Below are 23,826 nucleotides of genomic sequence, written 5' to 3'. Positions count from 1 at the left end.
ACAGTCTATAATAACAGTGATGATTTATCAGCTTCATACAACAGAAATCTTGTTGAATTCAAACGTTGATATGGAAACACAGCGACAGAGACTCCTATTCACCCTCCACACCAACACCAGAAAGCTGAATAACTCTTCACTGGAAGCACTAAATAAACTAAACTAAACACCCAAACACAATCCTGCACATAACACAGGCAAAGAGAAATAAGGTATGCTGGGAGATTTTTGAAAGCCCCACCAATTCTCTGTGCTAGCATAATATGTTCCCAGCTGGCCTGGTTGAGTGTTGATCATGACGTCAGATAACTATTTAACATCTAGATTACATCTATTACTAACGTCAAATTGACGTTGAACAGTGATGACATATGACATTTAGTTCTTAGATATTTAGTTCTTTTCGCATCATAATTTTAGATAACCAAAAACCATCAACCAAACATCACATCCTTACGTCAAATCCACGTACGGTATGAAAACCAAAACCCAACATCTGGGTCAAAATGTCAATCTTAACATCAGCTTGATTTAAAGCTCTTACATCATTAGACAAATTGTCAAATTTATGTAAAATACCAACATTTTGTTGTAAGGTATGGTGACCAAAATAAAGGGAACACTTAAACAACACAATATAACTCAAACTCACTTTTGTGAAACTAAGCTGTTCACTTAGGAAGCAACTCTGATTGTGAATCAGTTTCACCTGCTGTTGTGCAAATGGAACAGAACACAGGTAGAAAGGAGTGGTTCTGCAGGTGGGGAACAAAGACCACTTGTCAGTACCTATGCTTTCTGGCTGATGTTTTGGTCACTTTTGCATTTTGTCAGTTATCTCACCGTAGAGGAAGCATGAGGCGGAGTCTACAACCCACAGAAGCTGCTCAGGTAGTGCAGCTCATCCAGGATTAGTATGAGGTGGTATGAGGGCCCGCCGTCCACAGATGGGGCTTGTGCTTACAGCCCAACACCACACAGGCCGATTGGCATTTACCAGAGAACACTGTGCTCATGTGACAGACGTGACAGATTCTGGAGACGCCATGGAGAACGTTCTGCTGCTACAACATCCTCCAGCATGACCGGTTTAGCAGTGGGTCAGTAATGGTGTGGGGAGGCCAGAGGTACCCTGACTGCCATTAGGTACCGGGATGAGATCCTCAGACCCATTGTGAGACCATACGCTGGTTCAGTGGGCTTTAATCCAGGTCTGTGAGGAGATCATCCGCTGCCTCATCAGGAACATGACCAGGAGTTGTAGGGAGGTCATACAGACACGTGGAGCCACACCCACTACTGAGCCTCATTTTAACTTGTTTTAAGGACATTACAAGTTGGATCAGCCTGTTGTGTGTTTTTTCCACTTTAATTTTGTGTGTGACTCCAAATCCAGGCCTCCATTGGTTAATAAATTTGATTTCCATTGATGATTTTTGTGTGATATTTGTTGTCAGCACATTCAACTTTGTACAAAATAAAGTTTTTAATGAGAATATTTAATTAATTCAGATCTAGGATGTGTTATTTAAATGTTCCTTTATTTTTTGAGCAGTGTATATACTGTTAACAGATCTCTGATGATCTGAGGAGTCTAACAGGCCGGTATTTCTCCAGCAGATCAGAGAAGTACGCTGGTCCGAACCCATTTAGTGCTTTATAAACGAGGAGCCGTATTTCAACTCTATTCTCCAGCTGATCAGGAGTCAGTGTAATGACCTGAGTACTGGAGTTACGTGTTCCTGCCTCTTTGTTCTGGTTCAGACTCTGGTGGCAGTGTTCTGAATGAGCTGCAGTTATCTGATCTGATATCTGATCAGTAATCTAATCTACTGTGGGGACCGTTTTACAAAACGTTTAATCCAGATTTCAAAGGTCAAAATTATCTCACAGGTTTTGGTCACGTTTAATAAAACATATTCAGACTGGATAGAACTGATCCAGGGATCACAGGATAAGGATTTGTAGTTCTGTATTTTCCATTCTTTTAAAAAGTCTCTGTGGCCATCTGAAAATGATCAGGATGTATCATCAGATATTTAGGAAACATGTTGAGTGAAAGCACTGGCAGCTCTTGTCAGCAGGGATTCAGTAGTACGTTCCTATTTTAAATGTCACTCAGTCCCGGAGTTTTGTGTTTTTGTCCTCTGACTCCTCCTGCTGCTCCTTCCCCAACACTAACCCCGCCCACCGAGGTTGCCAGCACGTAACACTTAACTTACACTACAGCGATCGGTGCTGCAGCATGGAAACTAGCAGATCTGCTTCAGTTAAACCTCAGCTGCTACACATCTTAAAAAGCCTCAGCAACATTCTGATCTCAGATCAGCTGCACTTAGACGTCCACCAAAATCCACAAAAGATTAAAACCTGTGTGATGTAATAAAATCTGTTTAGGGACAGTTACCTGGATTTTTCAGTTTTGATACAGATTTTTAAAAAGTGAATTGAAGTGATTCAGATTATTCGAGTATTGAGTGTGATTTCTGAGTTTGAGACCTTTATGAACAGTAAGAGCCACTGTGGCCAAAAGGGCTGCAGAGTTATTATAGTATTTGAGTATTGGGCTAAATGCTAGGCTAATTTATTTATCAGTTAATTAATTATCAGGCTTTTTCTATTGGTCCAAAATCTCTATTGTATAAACGATGAGATTTCCTCAGAAAAGATGTACTAAAATTGATCTGGAAGATAGGTATATGTGCAGATGGGATTGTCTCGCAAAATACAGAATTGAAAAAAATATATATATATAGAAAATAAAACTAAGAAATACCATAAATCTGAACCAATATATATTATAAAATGTATGGTTTGTATGTCAATCTTTAAAATGGCAAAGAGGTATGTTAAGTACAAACATGTATTACTAAAAGTGCTTCTTTCTTTCTCATTCATAACCACTGACCAGCTCTCAGCTACTTCTGACACTTCCTACATAACTGGCCTCTAAAAACAAATTCAACCACGAAAGTTGTGACCGACTTTTCTACAAAACCTAATTTTGTAAACTGACCCTGAAATAATGTGTTATTCTCTGAAATATGGTGTTTCTCTTCCACAGTTGAGGTTAGTATTATTTTAGATCAAAATGCTGTAAGTACTGGAGAACAGCATGAAGCACTGAAAACCACTTCACCCAGCTCTCAGTGTAGCTCACTGAGCCAAACACACGCATCACTAAGCTGTAGTGTAGAGCTGTTTCAGAGCACTATAGAACCACTGATCAATTCAGTCAGTTAGAGGATTGTTGTGGGGTTTGTTTCTTATTAAAACTTTTTTGTGAGTAAAAATGAAAAATACTTTCTTGCATAAGGCCTTATTATTTATCATGTGACTGAGGCAGTGATGCAGGATTGAAATGTTAATGTGGGTAAAATTGGTCTCTGCTGTGACGATGTAAAAGTATATTAAATAAGCTCATTATGCAGATTGTAATGGAAATTGATTGCATGAGGAAAACTGATCCATCACATATGATCATCACTGGTGTACCGGTGCATTCTGATGGACTCAGTATGAACAGAACTGAAGCCGTTTTGTGCTCACAGGTTACGTATGTTGCAGCTGGGAGTGGTTTTAAAGCTCATAAATATACAACAGAGCTTCTCTACTTTAGTTTTTTTAGTTATATTCCCTGTACCAGCGTCATGCTTGGTTCTTGACAAGCGCATGACATCAAGATCACAGTATTCCCCCTCTCGGATGCAAAAACACCTTTAGGAGCATCTTCATCATCAGAGCCTTTTCCCCCTCTGCTATTAGTTGCAGGCTCTTCATTTCATCGTCTCCTTTGTTTCCTCCGATGTTCACAAGAAATGACTTTATAAACTGCAGGACCAGATACCTGATCTCTGCATCCAGATTCACCACTGATTCCTTAAAGCATGTTTAAAGAATACAGGTACAGGGCTCTATGTAGCTTAGAAGTAATTATCTCTCTCTTATCTATTCATAATTATCTTTCTTTCTGAGCTTCTGCTTTTATTGCTCTTCTTTTTAGCTCTTCATTGCTGTGATGGACTTTATCTCCCTGAAAATTTCATCATCTATTCTAACTTCACTAACACTGGGCAGTGCTCAAACAAACAGGTACGCCAAACACTGAAAAAGTGAAGTAAAACTGCAGCATGGGTTTACTGTTTAAAGTCCTTTTGCAAATATATTAGTCCATTAAAGGCATTTAAAGCTTCTTTTCTCCAGGTTTCTCCAGTCGTTTTTGAGGATAAAAAGAAGCACTGTTGTTGTAGACAGTAAAAGTAAAAAACCCAGTTCTGTTGCTTATTCTGTAATACATTAATGAACAGTTATGCTCAGATTTCTTTCTCTTAAAATATGATCTATTAGTAGCTGCTATTTTGAAAACCTCAGATCTATAATCTTCCCAAACCCCTCTGTAACGGTTGGGACAATATGTAAAATACCAACACATTAAAATAATAATCCTATGACTTTTATTAGACTGCAGACGGTGCGATTCTAATATATTTTGTGTTTTATCTTATCTTAACTTAATTTGGGAAAAGATGTAAATTTGTACTCACGTCCCCCAATGTATTTACAGGGTTCATACACTTTTCCACCAATACATTTTTCCAAGACTTCACGGCAAATTTTAACGACCATACAATCTTTAAACAAAGAATAAAACAAATAATCCCTGTCAAAACTGATTATAGTAGGCCAGGCCTATATATTCCTTTAAATGTATTTAAATAAACAAAAATATTTTTTTAAGCAATGCTGACAATCTTCAATAATAAACTGTGTGAAATCCTGAGAGTTCTATTGTGTATAACTGAATTAATATGTATTAACATGTACTGAGCTGCTAAGCATTTCTAATGTTTAACCTGTAAACAGTGATTCATACTTTCATCAAATACCATTATATATAATTTTTAGTTTAAACTTTGAATTAGTTTTTAAACAATGTAATTTGGCAGATATCTGGCTGTCGGGGGACGTGTTGGCTGGGGTTTCTAATTCTGCTTCACAAAGAAAGAGAAAAGAGACTTTACAGCCATTACAGCGTATAAAATGCCTTAACACTAATATAAAAACACAAATTAGTAACTTAAAAGATTTAAATCACACAGTTTACCTGTCACCCACCAAGAGAACTGAACAGCATACAGGTGTATAAATCTTGTTTGCTGATGCTACTTTTATTTACTTATCTTATATCTTATTGTAGTTTAGTTGTTCGTACTTCTGTATTGTACAGCACTTTGGTTGGCCCTTGTGGTTTTTAAATGTGCTTTAGAAATAAATTTAACTTGACTTAATAGTACTAAAAAAGTAATTTACTTCTCCCACCAATAACTCATGATTTCCACCCAACCATTTATATGAGTGCGCTCTCCACGCACAAGAACTGAGCGTACATTACATTACATTATATTTCATTTCATTTGGCAGACGCTTTTGTCCAAAGCGACTTACAATAATGAAGTACAAAAGTAATAGGAATTTAGATAACCCATTTTTAGATAGGGCTTAAAGGAGGTCAAAGGGAAATAAAGGGATAGAGAAGTGAAGGAGGGGAAGAAGGAAATGGGGTTAGAAGTAGTTAGTGTGTTAGAGGTGTTAGGAGAGTAAGTGCTCTTTGAAGAGCTCTGTCTTCAGGAGTTTATTAAAGATAGCGAGAGATTCTCCTGATCTGGTAGTAGAAGGTAGTTAGTTAGAGGTGTTAGGAGAGTAAGTGCTCTTTGAAGAGCTCTGTCTTCAGGAGTTTATTAAAGATAGTGAGAGATTCTCCTGATCTGGTAGTAGAAGGTAGTTAGTTAGAGGTGTTAGGAGAGTAAGTGCTCTTTGTAGAGCTCAGTCTTCAGGAGTTTATTAAAGATAGTGAGAGATTCTCCTGATCTGGTAGTAGAAGGTAGTTAGTTAGAGGTGTTAGGAGAGTAAGTGCTCTTTGAAGAGCTCTGTCTTCAGGAGTTTATTAAAGATAGCGAGAGATTCTCCTGATCTGGTAGTGGAAGGTAGTTTGTTCCACCATTGGGGAACTCTGTATGAGAACAGTCTGGATTGCTTTGTGTGAATGTTTGGTAAAGCGAGGCGACGTTCATTGGAGGAGCGCAGCGGCCGGGAGGTAGCGTAAGCCTTCAGGAGCGAGTGCAGGTAGGAAGGAGCTGTTCTGTCATCACCTTGTAGGCGATTGTAAGAGTTTTGAATTTGATGCGAGCAGCAACTGGTAGCCAATGGAGCTCAATGAGCAGCGGGGTGCCCGTTTTGGTTGGTTGAAGACCAGACGTGCTGCTGCATTCTGGATCATCTGGAGTGGTTTTACTACGCAGGCCGGGAGGCCAGTTAGCAGGGCATTGCAGTAGTCGAGGCGTGAGATGACGACTGCTTGTACTAGGAGTTGGGTGGCCTGTTGCGTCAGAAACTGTCTAATTTTCCTGATGTTATAAAGCGCGAAGCGGCAGGATCGAGCAACTGAGGCCACATGGTGCGTGAAGGAGAGTTGGTCATCAACCATAACACCCAGGTTCCTAGCAACCTTTGTCGGTGAGAGAGAGAGAGAGTCGATACTTATAGAGAAGTTGTGTTGAAAAGATGGTTTTGCTGGTATAACCAGAAGTTCAGTCTTTGAGAGGTTTAATTGAAGGTGATGCTCCTTCATCCAAGAAGATATGTCAGAGTGACACGACGATATCCGTGCAGAGATTGAGTGATCTTCAGGTGAGAACGACAGGTATAGCTGGGTGTCATCAGCAAAGCAATGGTAGGAAAAGCCATGTGAGTGGATAACCTGACCAAGAGAGGCAGTGACAACAAGTCACAGACAACAGAGCCGTCTCGGTAGAATGTCCTTTTTTGAATCCAGATTGGTTCTGGTCCAGGAGGTCATTCTGGGAGAGGAAGCCAGAGACCTGATTTAAAACTGCTCTCTCGAGTGTTTTAGGGAGAAAGGGTAGTAGTGAGACCGGTCTGTAGTTGTCAACCTGGGCGGGGTTGAGAGAAGGCTTTTTAAGCAGTGGTGTCACATGTGCTTGTTTGAAAGCAGTTGGGAATACACCAGAAGTTAAAGAGGCATTGATGGTGTGAGTGATAGCCGGAATGATTGCAGGTGCGATAGTTTGCAGTAGGTTTGAAGGAATTGGGTCAAGCGGACACGTAGTAGGACGGCTACGTGTTAGGAGAGCCAGTGTCTCGTTCTCAGTGAGAGGAGTGAACGAGGAGAAAGCAACGCCTTCGGTGGAGGGACACCGGGCAGTAGAGGATGTAGTAGGACTGCTACATTGTGCATCAGTAAACTGGTTGCTGATGGCCGCCACTTTTCCAGTAAAGAATGATGCAAGTGTTTCAGCCGTAAGGCATGTAGCCGGAGGAGGAGGCGGAGGGTTGAGTAGTGATTTAAATGTAGCAAATAGTTTCCGGGAGTCTGTGAGGGAGCTGAATTTATTGTGATAAAATTCAGCTTTAGCAGTCGTGATGCTGGCTGAGAAGGAAGTCAGGAGCAGTTGGTAATTTTTTAGGTCTGCTTGTTTTTGGTTTTTATGCCATTGTCTTTCGGCAGCTCGGAGTTTGGAGCGTAGTTCCCTGAGTGTGTCATTTTTGAGCCATGGCTGCGGTTTGCTAGAGCTAATGGCTCGAGATGTAAGAGGACAGAGGTTGTCCAAACAGGAGCTTAGTGTGGAGTGGCATCATTTACATTGAGTGATGAAAATGAGCCTGGTGGAGGCATATTGTCAGTCACCAGCGAGGAGTACTGGTCTGCTGAGAGATCTCGTAAATTTCGGCGGAACGAGACCATAGTAGGAGTAGCTGTGGGTTTGTTCGAAATATGAATATTGAGTTTCATAAAGTAGTGATCCGAGAGGTGCAAAGGAGTGACAGTTAGAGAGTCGGTGTCACAGTTACGAGTGAAGATCAGGTCTAGATGTTTGCCAGCTTTATGTGTTGGAGGGCTGGGGACCTGCTCCAGTTCGAAAGACTGCATGAGGGATGAGAAGTCTGTAAAGTTGGTACTGTCGTTGTGGATGTTCATATCCCCTAGAATGAGCATGGGACAATCTTGCTCAGGGATAGAAGACAGTAGCATGTCAAGTTTGTGTGTGAACTCGCCCATTTGTCCAGGAGGACGGTAGAGAACAATAATGGCAAGTTTTGCTGGAGTATTAACCAGTGTGGCATGATACTCAAATGAACTGTATGAGTTTGCAGGTAGTAGTGGAGTATGTTTTAAGCTATTAGCGATTAATAGGCCCGTTCCACCTCCTCGTCCTGAGGGACGAGAAGTGTGGGAGAAGGAGTAATTATTGGAAAGAGCTGCCGGAGTAGCAGTATTTTCAGGTTTGATCCAAGTTTCAGTCAGGGCCAGCAGCTGTAAGGCCAGATGATTTGCATAAGAGGCGATAAAGTCTGCTTTATTAACAGCCGACTGGCAGTTCCATAGCCCAACAGAGAATGAGGTAGTAGTGGGCGTGGTTTGTTTTAGTGGCCGCAGGTTAGTATGATCCTGGCGCCGGTGTGTGTTTTTTCGCCTTCTGTGAGTACCGGAGATGACAGGAATGTGATGGGAGCACATTTTAGAAAGCAGTGGGACGGGCTGCCTTGTCAGTGTCCTTGCTCGGTGACTCGTGCAGGTAGACTCGCAGGTCTTTTACCCGCGTTGGTCTTCACACGAGAGGGTCTTCACACAACGGCTGACGCCTCGGCGAGTGTGAGTGATGTAATAGGACTCTAGATTGCGCACAGCTGCGGGCGATATAGGAAATCAGCGCCACCAGACTGTCTTTTAAAGCCGTGAGTAACGCCCCCGAGGTCCGCAGACAGAGAAAGTGTGAAAGAGGGGGTTTGCCACGCCCCGCTCTAACGCAACTCGCCCAACCTTGTCTAAAAAGCGCGTTTGCTGTTGCTGCTACAGCGTAGCTGAAGTGAAAGTAAAGTAAAAGAGCAGTCTGGTGTAGCTTGAAGTTCCTGTTAGCCCTGCTAGTGTGCCCTTGTCTTATTTTTTGCTGGCCAAGAGTGGGATGTAAAATGCATAGAACTATTTACAGAACTGATATCTTTTTAATTTGGCCTTGGAAAATGCAAGATTTTTTTTGAATGAATTTTGGAAAAATGCATTGAACTATTTACAGAACTGATTTTTTACCTTCAGCATTGATAAAGTATGAAATGAAACAACAGGATTTTTTTTGAAGACATATTCTGTCCTGGTTAAATTGCAGAAGGGAGTGTAAAACAATTTTTTTCTAATAATTGGAACCATCAGTGCATCATTGTGTCCAGGTATGAAAAGAATCCAGATTTGCTCCAGTTGAAGTGGCAATGAAAACAATTTCCAAAAAATCCATATTGCCTTTTGACCTCCTTGGGGACTAAGGCCATACTAAGCCCCGCTGCCACCGATAATACATACTCAGTGCTGCCAGTTCCGTAAGGATTTTTACCACACGACAGATCCATTCTGGCTTCCCTGGCAAATAAGGCTGTACTGGGCCCCACTGACACCGATAATGCATGCCCAGTAACATGGTGCAGACATTAGTTGTAAAAAGAATTCATGTATTGAATAAATGGCAGTAGAAGCTTTCCAAAAAAATCTGAATTTGTAATTTCAGTGCTTTTGTCATCAGGCAAATTGCAACCATGAACATGTGAGAACAGGACTGTGATAACTAAAATAAGAGTGTATCAAATCAAATCAAATTTATTTGTATAGCGCTTTTTACAACTGGTGTTGGCACAAAGCAGCTTTACAGAAACAGCTGATCTGTGGTGGTGGATGGAGAAGAGCTGACTTCAGAAACTTCCAGTCTGGCCAGACAGAGGACATGAGAGCCTGAGGGTCCAACATCCCGCGGTATCGGGTCAGACAGGTGGGCAGTCAGTAACTCGGAGGAAGGCAGAGAGATGGAATTAGTTTTGACTGGATTTATGTAAAACAGAGAATATAAAACATTATCAGAGTGTGATTATTGATCTAATGACTCCGGCAGATCTGAATAAAACAGCCTAACTAAAGGCAGAGAGCCAGAAGGTAACATAGACATGGAGGCACCCTGAAACACTGGCATCCACCCACTCCACCGTCCACAAACCTGAGTGACCGTGTGCAGTGGGAGAACAACAGCACCAGCATCTCAGTTTACCACAATTCCCTCTGTCCATGAACCCCTGAATCTGCAGCCTTATCTAAAGGGAAAAACATTAATTACCAAAAGCTAAACTAAACAAGTAAGTTTTCAGTCTAGACTTAAAGATTGAGACTGTGTCTGAGTCCCGAACATATTCGGGGAGATTATTCCAGAGTTGAGGCGCTTTATAAGAGAAAGCTCTTCCTCCTGCAGAGCTCCTCTGAATTTTAGGCACTACTAATAAACCAGCACCCTGAGATCTAAGTAATCGCGGTGGTTCATAACAGGAGATGAGGTCTTGTAAATACTCAGGAGCGAGTCCGTGTAGGGCTTTATACGTTAACAGGAGAATTTTATAGTCTATGCGGAATTTGACTGGAAGCCAGTGCAGTGCTGATAGTACTGGACTAATATGGTCAAATTTTCTCGTTTTAGTAAGGACCCTGGCTGCAGCATTTTGAACTAGCTGAAGTTTATTTAAGTTACTGCCGGAACATCCAGACAGTAGCGCATTACAATAATCTAGCCTTGAGGTAATAAAGGCATGTACTAATTTTTCTGCGTCATGCAGTGATAGGGCATTTCTTAGCTTGGCAATATTATGGAGGTGTAGAAAAGCTGTTCTAGTAACATTAGATATGTGTTTATTGAATGCTAGATCTGAATCTATGATAACTCCAAGGTTTTTAGCTGCTGAACCCGGGGTGGCTGAGAAGTCAGCCAGATTTAGCATTAAGTCTGCTAATTTATTTCTAGCAGCTTCGGGGCCTAATAGGAGAACTTCTGTTTTATCACTATTTAATAGGAGGAAGTTGTGCGACATCCATGATTTTACATCTTCTACACAATCCTCGATTTTCTTTAATCTCACTCTGTCATCAGGTTTGGCTGATATGAAGAGCTGCGTGTGATTCCGCATAACAATGAAAATTCACATATTTTCTAATAACTTTGCCCAGTGGGAGCATATATAATGTAAATAATAACGGTCCTAATATAGAGCCTTGTGGAATTCCATATCTTACCTTGGTATAACTGGAAGACATATCATTTATCCTCACAAACTGATAGCGATCGGTTAAGTACGATTTAAACCATGCTAAGGCAGTTCCGGTTACACCGACCATGTTCTCTAGTCTTTCTAAAAGGATAGTATGATCTATTGTATCAAAGGCTGCGCTCAGATCCAGAAGTACCAGTAGGGAAACACAGCCTTGGTCGGCGGCTATAAGTAGATCGTTTGTTATTCTAACTAAAGCTGTCTCAGTGCTATGATAAGGCCTAAATCCAGATTGAAATTTTTCATAGATCTGGTTTCTTTGCAGGTAAGAGCAAAGTTGTTGGGCTACAGCTTTTTCTAAAATCTTAGAAATAAAGGGTAAGTTTGAAATAGGTCTATAGTTAGACAGTACACTAGGATCAAGATTTGGTTTCTTGATCAGAGGTTTAATTACAGCTGTTTTAAAGGCTTTGGGTACATGGCCTAGGGTGAGCGATGAGTTTACTATCATTAACAGAGGTTTAATTATATCTGGCAGTACCTGTTTTAATAATTTTGTGGGGACTGCATCAAGTGTGTAGGTTGTGCTGTTTGAAGAGGAGATAATTTTCTCTAGTTCTAGCTGTGGAAGTGGGTTAAAGACTTCCAACCTAACTTTAGTAACAGGGTTTTGTTCTAGATCAGCCAGACCAGATGACTGAGAGGATGTAATATTTATCTGTTTAATTTTATCCCGAATGTTTTCAATTTTACTATTGAAGAAGTCCATAAAATCGTTGCTGGTGTGAATGGCTGGAATCTGAGGTTCAGTACCTGCCTGGTTTTTAGTTAATTTGGAAATAACTCTAAAGAGAACTCTAGGATTATTTTTATTAATCTCGATCTGTGAGGTCAGATACGCTGAGCGGGCTTTATTTAGTTCTTTTCTATATTTAACAAGACTGTCTTTCCACGCAGAGTGAAACACTTCCAGTTTAGTTGATGGATATTTACGCTCTAAATTTGGTACTAACTGCTTTAAGGTACGAGTTTGATCATTGTACCACGGTGCGAGCTTTTTCTGTCTCTCTATTTTGTGTTTAAGGGGAGCTACAACATCTAAAGTAGAGCGAAAGGTATTTTCTAAACCTTCGGTTAGTTTGTCTAGTTCTACTGGGTCTACAGGAGAGTACATTAGAGTTGATAAGTCTGGAAGCTTATCTGTAAATTGTTGGGCTGTAAAAGGCGTAATTGAACGTTTTACAGAGTAGCTAGGGGATGTACGTATATTATGACTAAGATGTAATTTAAATGAAATAAGGTAATGATCTGAAATTGCGGAGGTTTGAGAACGAATATTCGGGTTATCTATGCTCACACCCAGGGTCAAAACTAAATCCAGAGTATGATTACAGTAATGAGTAGGTCCTGTTATATTTTGAATAATACCAACTGAGTCTAAAATCGATGTGAATGCCTTTTTTAATGGATCATCCAATTTTTCTAAATGAATGTTGAAGTCTCCAACTATAATCACTTTATCATTACTTACTGCTAAGTCTGTGACAAAATCACTAAATTCTTTTAAAAATTCTAAATAGGGCCCTGGTGGTCTGTAGATGTTAATTAAAGAAAATGCATTCTTTTTTGTAACTGGATTAATTATACTGGTGTAAAGAAGCTCAAAAGAAGTAAAATTTTCATAGTGTTTCTGATTGCTAACTAAGGTACTTTGGAAAAATATGCAGACCCCACCTCCTCTACCGGACAATCTCAGATTGTGTATATAATTATAGCCTGCAGGGGCGGCTTCATTTAATGCTACATATTCATTTGGCCTAATCCAGGTTTCTGTCAGACACAGAACATCGAATTTCTGATCAGTTATCATTTCATTCACCAGAACTGCTTTTGAATTCAGAGATCTAATATTAAGTAAACCAATCTTTAGGCTTGAAATGTTAGTACTACAGTCTGGATATGATTGTTTAATATAAGTTAAGTTATTTAGATTTACTGTTTTAGTTTTTTGATGTTTTTGTTTGACTCGGGGGACAGACACAGTCTGAATACATTGGTATCTAGGTAACGTCTCTTTGCAGCTCGCAGACGGTCGGTTAAGCCTCTCTGTCTGCGGCCTGGTCCCGGCTCTGGATTGTCAGCAGCTTCTAATACTACTCTGCCGACTAGCTAAAAGACTATGAGCTATGCTGCATGAAAGTAAGGCAGCACCCTCCCGCGTGGGGTGGACACCATCCCTACCTAAAAGACCAGGCTTGCCCTCAAAGTGTAGCCAGTTATCTATAAAGCCCACATGATTTTCTGCACACCACTTGGACATCCAGCGGTTCAGCGAAGCCAGCCTGCTGTAAGCTTCATCACCACGCCTCATTGGGATGGGGCCAGAGCAGATTACCTCCTCGGACAGCGTCTGGGCCTGTTTAATCACCTCTTTAATATTAGCCTTAGTTACTTCAGACTGCCGCAGACGAATATCATTGGCCCCTACATGAATTACTACTTACAACAAGGTGATGCTAATTTTCTGCAATGACTGTGTATGGTGCATGTTTGTTTTTGCCTCAAAGATCCATAGTGCTGCATGCAACTTTGCGTTTGATGCCAATGCTGAAGCAAGTCCGCAAAGGTCTGCAGACTTACAATTTTGTGGAGGTCCTGCAGGCACATGCCGAACTCTGCCAGCGTTTCTTTGTCCCTGGTTTCACTGATGATGAAAAGGTTTAGTATAAAACTAATCACTAATCAAATTTAGTTTCCAAATGTAGCTTATCAATTATCAAATTTTAAAAATTATTTATTTTACAACAACTGCCTTGTTTATTTGAATCATAATATAAAAATGTATAATCTTGGTACAGAAATATGTTTTCCTTTTTAATGAAATATATTTTCAATAATGTGCTGTCAAAGTTTGTTCATATGTAGCCTTTTACAATAATAAGGGGAAAAATGCCTGGTGGTTTATTGTGTATCAGTTAACACAGTGGGGCCTACCTGACCTAAACATATTTGCATATGCCTTTCAGACTGATGCAGATTTCATCATCCAGAATATACTCCCGGAAATGTCTGAGAAGGGGACAATCAGAGAAGCCAGAGAGAGTGCCCTCATCAATTTCTTTCAAGATTTTCTTCAAGAAATTGAAACTGCAGGTAGGCCTGGACAATAATTCGATATCGGTATTTATCGAGATAAGAAATGTTTCAATAACGGTGATATCAGTTTTGTGGTATATCGATATGTATTAGAATCACGGACAGGTGTTTTTTACTGGCGTCAGCTCGCCCCAGAGCTCAACACATTCAGCCCCCGTAGCTGGGCTACGTCAGTGCGTGATGACGTAACCACACAGGCACGTAGCCAAATAGGCTAGGCTAGGCAAGGCTAGGTTAAAATGGCTAGGCTCGGGTCCGCTTCGCTACGCAGCAAAAATGTCTCGCGCTGGAGCCAAACGGATTCGGGACGAGCGGATCCAAGGCTAGGTAGACTCGGTTCGGTCGGCCCCGGATCCTCGAGGCCGGCCGCGGGTCCGCTCGCTCGACAGTGAGCCCGCTCGCTCGGCCGTGGGTCCGCTCGCTCGGCCGTGGGTCCGCTCGCTCGGCCGCGGGCCCGCTCGCTCGCCCGCGGGCCCGCTCGCTCGGCAGTGAGCCCGCTCGCTCGGCCGTGGGTCCGCTCGCTCGGCCGTGGGTCCGCTCGCTCGGCCGCGGGTCCTCGAGGCCGGCCGCGGGCCCGCTCGCTCGGCAGTGAGCCCGCTCGCTCGGCCGTGGGTCCGCTCGCTCGGCCGCGGGTCCTCGAGGCCGGCCGCGGGTCCGCTCGCTCGGCAGTGAGCCCGCTCGCTCGGCCGTGGGTCCGCTCGCTCGGCCGTGGGTCCGCTCGCTCGCCCGCGGGTCCGCTTCCTTGCCGCTTTGCTGCAAATTGTGCCGGAGAGTGCAGTCGACCAGCAGCGGTAATGTTAATACATCTAATCTGTTCCACCACTTCAAGCAACTCCACTACATACAATATTTTTCTTATAACGTTACTGACTGAAGCACTTTTATAGCTTATGTTGTAACTAAGTTATTCATAGTTGATAAAGCCTGTAGGTTTGTTTATTTGACGGGAAAATCTTGTTACTTTTATGTGTATAAAGGCTTCTTGTATTCTATATCCTAGTTGAAACACTTGTTTTAATCTGTTAAATTTGTTCACAAAGAATAAGAAGCTCGGCCTCTGTTGTCATTTAAAGTTATTTTTATTGGTAATAGTTATATAGGCTTATGTTTGACAGGGATGTCATGTTATTATTTTGCTATATGCAAATAATATTGAGCATTGATTTATTTTGACTACTTTTATTTCTAAATTATTAAAGTTTTTTGTGAAAGGAGGTTTCAAAGGCTTAAATTAAATTTTCAGACAGTAGTAGGTACAGATTTCCGATAGATAGATCGATAGATAGATAGATAGATAGATAGATAGATAGATAGATAGATAGATAGATAGATAGATGTGCATATAATGAGGGTATCTGATGTCAGCCATACAAAAAGTGCAAATACAGTTATATAATAATTTAAATTCGCAGTGCTGCAGGGATTGCAGGGCTTCTTAGCAGTTTTCTGAGGCCTTCAAAGTATTTATATCGATATCGAAATTATATCGTATCGACTGAAATTTAAGGAATATATCGTGATATAAATTTTGGCCATATCGTCCAGCACTAACTGCAGGTCAGTACATAAACTGCATTTTCATGTGAAGCACAACTATTTAAATATTTGTTTTGTTCAGTAGAAATGTGATAAATATATTTGAACCACTGTTTAGTTAAAAAAAAAAAAAACAAGACCCAAAATATTAAATAAGATCACTTGTGTTGTAGGTGATGTCCATGAAGAGCAGCCTGAAGCAGACCTTTCCCCTGTAACTGTGCCCTTTGTTATGCAGTGGCTTACTGGTCAGGCACACAAGCCACTTCTTGCCTCTGAACTACACGATTTCCAAATAACACTTATATTTGACCATGAATGTACACAGCGAATGCCAGAACACAAAATATGCTTCCCTGTTGTAAGTGCATGTGCTAAAACTATTACATTTCCTACTGTACATATGACCAGCTATGACACATTTAAAACAGTCATGGTACAGGCTATTCAGGCTGACCATGGATTCCACAGAGTTTAAAGGGGAATAAATGCCTTTCTTGGATTAAATCACAAATAACCACTGGTTTCCAGCTCTTCAGGACCAGAATTGCACAAATGTTGTTATAAAATCACCTCAGTGTTAACTGGTTGAAAAACAATTGTCTTTTGTACCTGCAGTTCTCAACTCTGGACCTGCCCATTTCCCTTTTTCCATTTAGAGTGAGTGTATTGAATCAGTCTCGCTTTTATAAGTAATTATTAATTTACATGCCAACATACCTTTTTAATCAGTTTGTATGTTTACAAAAAGCATTTTAAGACAAAACTGTTTAAACTTGTTGTGGTTATCTGAATATTTACATGAAATAAAAAAATAGCAAGTTTTAAAACCTGTATGTGTAACGAGTGAGCAGAAGGGAGGCGGACGTTTAAGCGGGTAAGACATAACTTTAATAAATAATAAACAAACAAACAAACAAATAGGGGAATGACGAAAATAAATATGTACATAAACAAACAAACAAGGAATAACGATAAACAGAATATAACAAAACACGGCTAGGGATATATACAGGGGTAACTACATAAATATATACAAAATAAACAAAGAAACAAACAGGAACTAAACGTGACTAGAAAATAAACGTGAACACAACTAACAAGAAATAAACAAGGGCGTATAAATGCAAAAACCAAGAAACGAGGGATAACAATAACTAAGCGAGACAGACAACACGGGAAGGTGCAAAGACCGACAGCAAACATTAACAAAGGGAGACTATTTATAGCAACATGAAACACAGAACACCTGGAAAGGGGCGGAGTTACAAATTAGACACACGTAATGGAAAATAACAGTGGAAACACCGGGGAAACAGAGGGAAACCTGGCGAGGGCGTAACAGAAGCCCCTCCCTAAACGCGCAGCTCCTGAGGCACGTAAAAACGAACCCCGGGGGCCGGCGGCGGGGAGAGGCCGGGAAAAACAAAAGACGAGACCGGGGACTTGACATGAGGCAACACAGGAGACTGGACAGAAGACGTGACAGGAGACTGGACATAGAGAGGAGACTGAACCGGGGACGTGACTGGAGACTGGACATTGGGCGAGACAGGAGACTGGACAGGGGTCGATGACTGGACATGGGGCATGACTGATGACTGGACTAGACAAGGGAACAGGGACAAAAACATTAACCGGTACAGACACGAACACGGTCACAGGGACAGGTACACAGAAACCAGACAAGACAGGAACAGTAACATAGACCGACACAGGAACCATAACGGGGAGCGACAGGGGTACAAAATAAACTTGGGGATGCCCAGGACTGGCTAAAGTCTGTGGGAAAGTTCGTGGAGCCAGCCTGGGCAAAGTTCTTGGGCTGGTATCCGGGGGCCTTGGGGTAGACCTGGGCACACGAGGCTTGGGGCAAAACTTAGTCCTGGGTGCCGGGATGGGCTTGGGTGTGGTGACGGGCCTCGCTGGCGACGCGACGGCTTGGGTAGCAGAAGCTGGAGGCATGGCAACTCGGGCAGCAGGAGCTGGTGGCGCGGCGACTCGGGCAGCAGGAGCTGGCGGTGCGGCGTCTCGGGCAGCAGGAGCTGGCGGTGCGGCGTCTCGGGCAGCAGGAGCTGGCGGCGCGGCGACTAGAGCAGCTGGGGCTGGCGGCGTGACGACGAGCATCGCTGCCGTCGGCGCTGGAGCGGTAGGCACCGCTGGCATAGGAGCATGGACGGTGGGCACTGCTGGCATCGGCACATGGGCAGTGGACACCGCTGGCACAGGAACATGGACGGTGGGCACCGCTGGCATCGGCACATGGGCGGTGGGCACCGCTGGCACAGGAACATGGACGGTGTCTGGCACCGTAGCAGGAGCGGTGGACATCGCTGGCATCGTAGCAGGAGCGGTGGGCACCGCTGGCACAGGAACATAGGCGGTGGGCACCGCTGGCACAGGAACATTGGCGGTGGGCACCGCTGGCACAGGAACATTGGCGGTGGGCACCGCTGGCACAGGAACATAGGCGGTGGGCACCTCTGGCACAGGAACATAGGCGGTGGGCACCGCTGGCACAGGAACATTGGCGGTGGGCACCGCTGGCACAGGAACATTGGCGGTGGCGGGCACCGCTGACACAGGAACACTCACATGAACAGACTTGGACCCTTGGGCTGTAGGTGTCTGTGTGACGACTCGGGCTGCTGAAGACTGCACGGAGACTTGACTTAATTTCACCGCAGCGTATTCAGGTTCCGGGGTGGCAGCAGCAGTACAGTGTAGCGCCGTTGTCATGGGAACCCCGGAGCGAAGATCTGCTGCCGCTGCGGGTGACTGGAAGCGCTGCTCGGCGGCCGCCATGGAAGCTGGGTCTGCAGCCGTAGAAGATGCGGGCGCCGTAGCAGCCAGAGAAACTTGACCTGTGGAAGCAGGAGATGCTAACTGCGTTAGCCGTGTAGCCGTGGGGATGCCAGGAGCTGCAGCCGCTGGAGATGCTAGCTGCGTTAGCCGCGTAGCCGTGGGAATGCCTGGAGCTGCAGCCGCGGGAGATGCAAGCTGGTTAGCCGCTGAAGCTAGCTGCGGAGCCGCCGAGGTGGAGCGCGCCCTGGGAGGCGGGTGGAGGATAGCCTCCGCAAGCGGCGGCAAGCGGGCTCTCGTCGGGAGGTAGAACTCATCCTCCGAACTGGACGCGGCTGCGAGGAGGTCCACGTAATCCCAGAAGTAGGGATCCTCACAGCCTGCGTTTCTGCCTGCCTCGTGTCCACCGAGGCCGATAGCCCCAACAGTTAGCCCCCCCCAAGAAAATCCTCCGAATTTTAGGACCTCTTAGAACGCCTAGCCCGAGGCCTTCTCCGGCCTTCTCCGGCCTCGGGTTTTCCTGCGCCGAGGTCCCAAAGGGGGCATGACGGATGGCCAGCCCGGATCCAACCCAAGGGTTTCCCGCATAAACGTCCATTTTGCGGTCGGTCTTTATGTCACGCGGGGATGAGATGGGAGGCGATCGTTTGAGCGGGTAAGACATAACTTTAATAAATAATAAACAAACAAATAAACAAACAGGGAAATCACGAATAAATATATATACATAAACAAACAGGGAAAACAAACAAAGAGCTAAACTAAACAGAATATAACAAAACACGGCTAGGGATATATACAGGGGTAACTACATAAATATATACAAAATAAACAAAGAAACAAACAGGAACTAAACGTGACTAGAAAATAAACGTGAACACAACTAACAAGAAATAAACAAGGGCGTATAAATGCAAAAACCAAGAAACGAGGGATAACAATAACTAAGCGAGACAGACAACACGGGAAGGTGCAAAGACCGACAGCAAACATTAACAAAGGGAGACTATTTATAGCAACATGAAACACAGAACACCTGGAAAGGGGCGGAGTTACAAATTAGACACACGTAATGGAAAATAACAGTGGAAACACCGGGGAAACAGAGGGAAACCTGGCGAGGGCGTAACAGTATGCTTTATTGAAAAATTTCATTCATGCAACATTCATGTTAACTGCACATTTGCACAAATCTGAAACTTATACCTCCTGCTGAAAATAAGACATGCTTTAAATTTGCATTTATTTTTTTGTTTGCATTCATTTATTTATTATAACAACGTTCAAATTATTACAAATTTAACGATGCATAACATAATATAGTACCACCAAGTAAATATCCTGTCCATGCTGCTGTGAAGGTGCTGTCGGTGGTATGGCTCTTTCAAGTTCTGCCTTCTGTTCCTCAGTAAGTGGGCATTCAACAGGTGGAACAACAATCCCCCCGGACAACTCTTCAGGGAGTGTAGTAGTAGTGTTGTCAAGATCAAGGCCTTGCATATACTGCATATTTTCTGGGGGAGGTACAGGACTACTAAGGAATCCCAGTTCCCACATCTGGTTTGGGGATGAATTCCCTTCTGTGCGGATGGGATGATTATTCCAACCATTTGTAAAGGCATCAAGGCTGGCCTGAAGTCTTGGCAAGAACACATACTGAGCACAGAACAAGTGCAAGCTGTTGGATGGATCCAGTAAACCTTCCTCTTCAAGGGTATGCAGAACATCATAAAAGATATTTGTGACTGACATCCAGATATCACGCCACAGCCGTTCTATTCTGGGGGGGAAAACGTGCAAACAATTCAAGCATCACTGCAAACTTCGAATGTTAAAATATTTTACAAAAACAAGAAGAGACCCAGTTCTCAAAAAGCTTCAATGAAAATTCTTAATTAAATAGATACTATACTATCTACACTGCTCAAGGTGAGGGAGGAACTAAAAAACTGCATCCAAAAGTAATTTTGGAATCTAAAATTAATAATTAAATCATAAGCTTACCTGGAACCTGTTGAATTGTAATTGAGGAAAAAAGTAATTATTTAAACAATCAGCTTATACAGGGAACTAAAGAAGTCATTTCTACTGAAATAATGTTGCTTACCTTTGGTTATGCACACTTTTGCCAGACATGTAACTTCCCCTACCACAGCCACGGACAGAGAACATGCACCTTGCAATGTCTACATTCTCTACGCCTTGGTCCCCTCTGACCCTAGATATAATAAAAATATATATATATAAAAAGTTTTATAGTTTTTTTTAGGACATTAAATTATGATTAATTTAATTTCTGAATTAAATGCATCTTGCCTTAGTGGAACACCATGTCTCTCCACAGATTGCAGAAAGAAACCAAGAGCAGTGCATGCCTTGTTGTTTGTTGCAGCACCTAGGTACATGACCTAATACACATTTACAGAACTTGTTAGTAGGCCTGCTACTGTTATTGCCTAATAGTATGATAAATTATTTTAATCATATCCACTTATTTCACCCTAATTCTTATATTAATATATTTACATCAACACCATTGTGTTGATGGAAAAGTGTAGAAACAAATACAAAATGAACATTTGGACATTGCAGACATGGCAAATTTAAGACAATGATAAAGGATTGTGACCGGCCTAAATATTCCTTATTGCAGTTATACTTGCAGCATTTCACAACTAATAAAAAAAGAAAGAAATGACCTTTCTTGAGTAGCCATCAATGCCACCGAAGATCACCATGCCATATCTGATGAAAGAGAACAATTTAATAAATTACCATTTTCACAGAAAAAAAAAACATTTTACTCCTGGTGGGGTTTGGGGGGGGGGGGGGGGTTGTCCTAGCTAAGAAGCTAACAATTCTTCATACCTGATAAGCTTGTGATTTGTGTCAATGTGGACAAGATGGAGGGGGCCACGGACTGAGTATGTCCTCCTTACGACACACCTCAGCTGTGTCATTCTCAAAAGCACTCCAGCAGAGTCCACACGATGCATGGAATCCCACACCCTTCTCCATTGCACACGATGACCCAATGCTTGCAGCCTTCCCTTCATCATTCTGTGTCCGATGTTTGGAATTTCAGCCTTCACTGATCTAACAAGGTTGTCCAACTGATCATCTGATAACATGCTATATGTGAGTCTAGGAGAAATCCCAAATTCTTGGAGTTTCCTTTTGATGGTCTTTGTTGAGACACAGAAGAGATGGGCAATGCAAGGTATTGGTAAATGCATTTTCACTAATCTTTCAAGATGTTCTCTGGAGATGATAAAGCGAGGGCATCCTCGTTCTCCATATTCCATGCCTACAGAAATGGATGGTGTACCATTATGTGGCACATGCATCTCAACAACAGATTTCAAGGTTGTCAGTGCACAAAGCACTTCAGGTATTGAAATCTGGGCAGATACAGAGGTAAGAAAGAGAAGTTCGTGGTTGCACACAAACAGTAAGTAGTCCAGATCTAAGGGCTGACGATCTAAAAAATTTTACAATTTATGAAGCAGCCTTTGCATAATCATCCTTTCCAGTAGAGCAGGATCAGAAACAGCCACAGAGACCTAAAAAAGAGAAAGGCTATTAATTGCCTTACTAATTATATATATATATATATATATATATATATATATATATATATATATATATATATATATATATATATATAGAGAGAGAGAGAGAGAGAGAAAATACAGAATACTGTATATATAGTGAGAATACAGTAATGACAGATTTACTTGTACGTAATTATAAAATAAAGATCTTCAATTTTAATGTGTGTTCTTATGTAGTTACCCTATACAGATTATTAACAAAGGGTGGGGGGGTAAGAAGAGAGAACGCTAACCGAGAGAGAGAGAGAGAGAGAGAAACGTTAACGGAGAGAGAGAGACACTTACAGAGAGAGGGAGACGCAGACGCTAACAGAGAGAGAGAGGGAGAGAGACGCTAACAGAGAGAGAGAGAGAGAGAAAGCGAGAGAGAGAGAAACGCTAACGGAGAGAGAGAACGCTAACAGAGAGAGGGAGAGAGACGCTGAGAGAGAGAGAGAGCGCGAGAGAGACGCTGAGAGACAGAGAGAGAGACGCTGAGAGAGAGAGAGAGCGCGAGAGAGACGCTGAGAGACAGAGAGAGAGACGCTGAGAGAGAGAGAGAGCGCGAGAGAAACGCTAACAGAGGGAGAGAGACGCTGAGAGAGAGAGAGAGCGCGAGAGAAACGCTAACAGAGGGAGGGAGACGCTGAGAGACAGAGAGCAGGGGTGTTAGCTAGGTAGCTAACCAGCTATCCTACATTAGCTCCATCCGTGTGTATGACGGTGGCTGCTTGCAGACTCTAACATGACCGCTGGTTGAGTTAGATTAAAGTAGAGTTAATCTGATTTATAAATTAAAAATGTGAATTTAGGGGATGCAACCCCAGCACGACCTGCCCAGGAAATCGTTTGGTTGTACGTTGGAGCACACTAGCTAGCCGACTACAGGCTAGACGTTATCGTACTGTTTTTTGTCCTAGCTAACTGGCTACAAACACAGCTTAATATAACAACGAAGACAACAGTATTATATAATTCAGTAATTAGGTAAAAAAAAAAAATTAAGCTTCAATTTATAAACTATAAATACCTGTTGTTCGGCCTGGTTAGCGTCCGTCATGACGACCGGTCGAGTTGGCGGGCTGCGCGGCAGAGGCTCCAGCTGATGACGTGAACCTTCAATAACCCGCCTTTTCACTGTGGCCACGCCCCCTTTCCTCTCTCCACACCCCACACGTCAAAAAGGGGTCAAAAAAGACTCGCAAACAAAACCGAGGAACGCAAAGGAGGGAACGTATTGCAAAAATAAAAGAGGGACGCAAAACGCAAAGAAAAAATGGTGTTGCAAAAGATTCATTATAAAAATATCACAAGTGAAAAAAAATAATTTATGTTCTCTTCTTTGTTTGCAATATTAGATTTTTTTTGCAATTCGTGGAGATTTTTTTTCACGATAGTTTTATTTTCTCGTCAGCATTAAAGACCCCAATTTGACTCCATATGATTGAACTTATGTATGTAGGTGCACTCCACTATAGTACTGCATACTGTAAACATCTAGTGTAGTGACTAGTAAAAGCCTAGTACATACAGTACCTGTTGTGTTCTCTGAAGGCCCGAACAATGGTGGCCTCTGAGAATCTGCTGAGGTTAGGTTGGACTCGTTGTCCAGCTTCGGTCATTGTCATGCCGTGGACAATGACATGGT

General features: G+C 42.6%; 1 protein-coding gene and 1 long non-coding RNA gene across 2 annotated transcripts; one reads left to right on the top strand and one right to left on the bottom strand.

The window, feature by feature from the left end:
* Positions 1-13,753: 13,753 nt before the first annotated feature.
* On the top strand, positions 13,754-16,505 carry LOC125796844 (uncharacterized). Its single transcript, XR_007435751.1, has 3 exons — positions 13,754-13,809; positions 14,118-14,244; positions 15,957-16,505. It is a non-coding gene; the product is annotated as an uncharacterized LOC125796844 (long non-coding RNA).
* A 3,379-nt stretch (positions 16,506-19,884) lies between these two features.
* LOC125796836 (uncharacterized) lies at positions 19,885-23,806 on the bottom strand. Its single transcript, XM_049473863.1, has 3 exons — positions 23,715-23,806; positions 20,693-20,803; positions 19,885-20,365 (listed from the first exon to the last, which is right to left on the bottom strand). Exons 1-3 carry the CDS (start codon positions 23,804-23,806, stop codon positions 19,885-19,887), a joined length of 684 nt encoding a protein of 227 aa, XP_049329820.1.
* Between the last annotated feature and the right edge of the window lie 20 nt (positions 23,807-23,826).

This window comes from Astyanax mexicanus, unplaced genomic scaffold (genome assembly GCF_023375975.1).
Source record: "Astyanax mexicanus isolate ESR-SI-001 unplaced genomic scaffold, AstMex3_surface scaffold_47, whole genome shotgun sequence".
Classification (NCBI taxonomy): Eukaryota; Metazoa; Chordata; class Actinopteri; order Characiformes; family Acestrorhamphidae; genus Astyanax; species Astyanax mexicanus.
The sequence above is the reverse complement of the archived record's forward strand: the minus strand, read 5'-3'. Positions and strand labels throughout refer to the sequence as shown.

Excerpts from the sequence above, each read along its gene's own strand:
- LOC125796836 (XM_049473863.1), bottom strand. The coding sequence starts at position 23,806 with ATGACAATGACCGAAGCTGGACAACGAGTCCAACCTAACCTCAGCAGA. Across the intron at positions 20,804-23,714 it reads GCCTTCAGAGAACACAACAG|GGTCAGAGGGGACCAAGGCG; the intron begins GTACTGTATGTA and ends TATTATATCTAG. Across the intron at positions 20,366-20,692 it reads AAAAGTGTGCATAACCAAAG|AATAGAACGGCTGTGGCGTG; the intron begins GTAAGCAACATT and ends TTTCCCCCCCAG.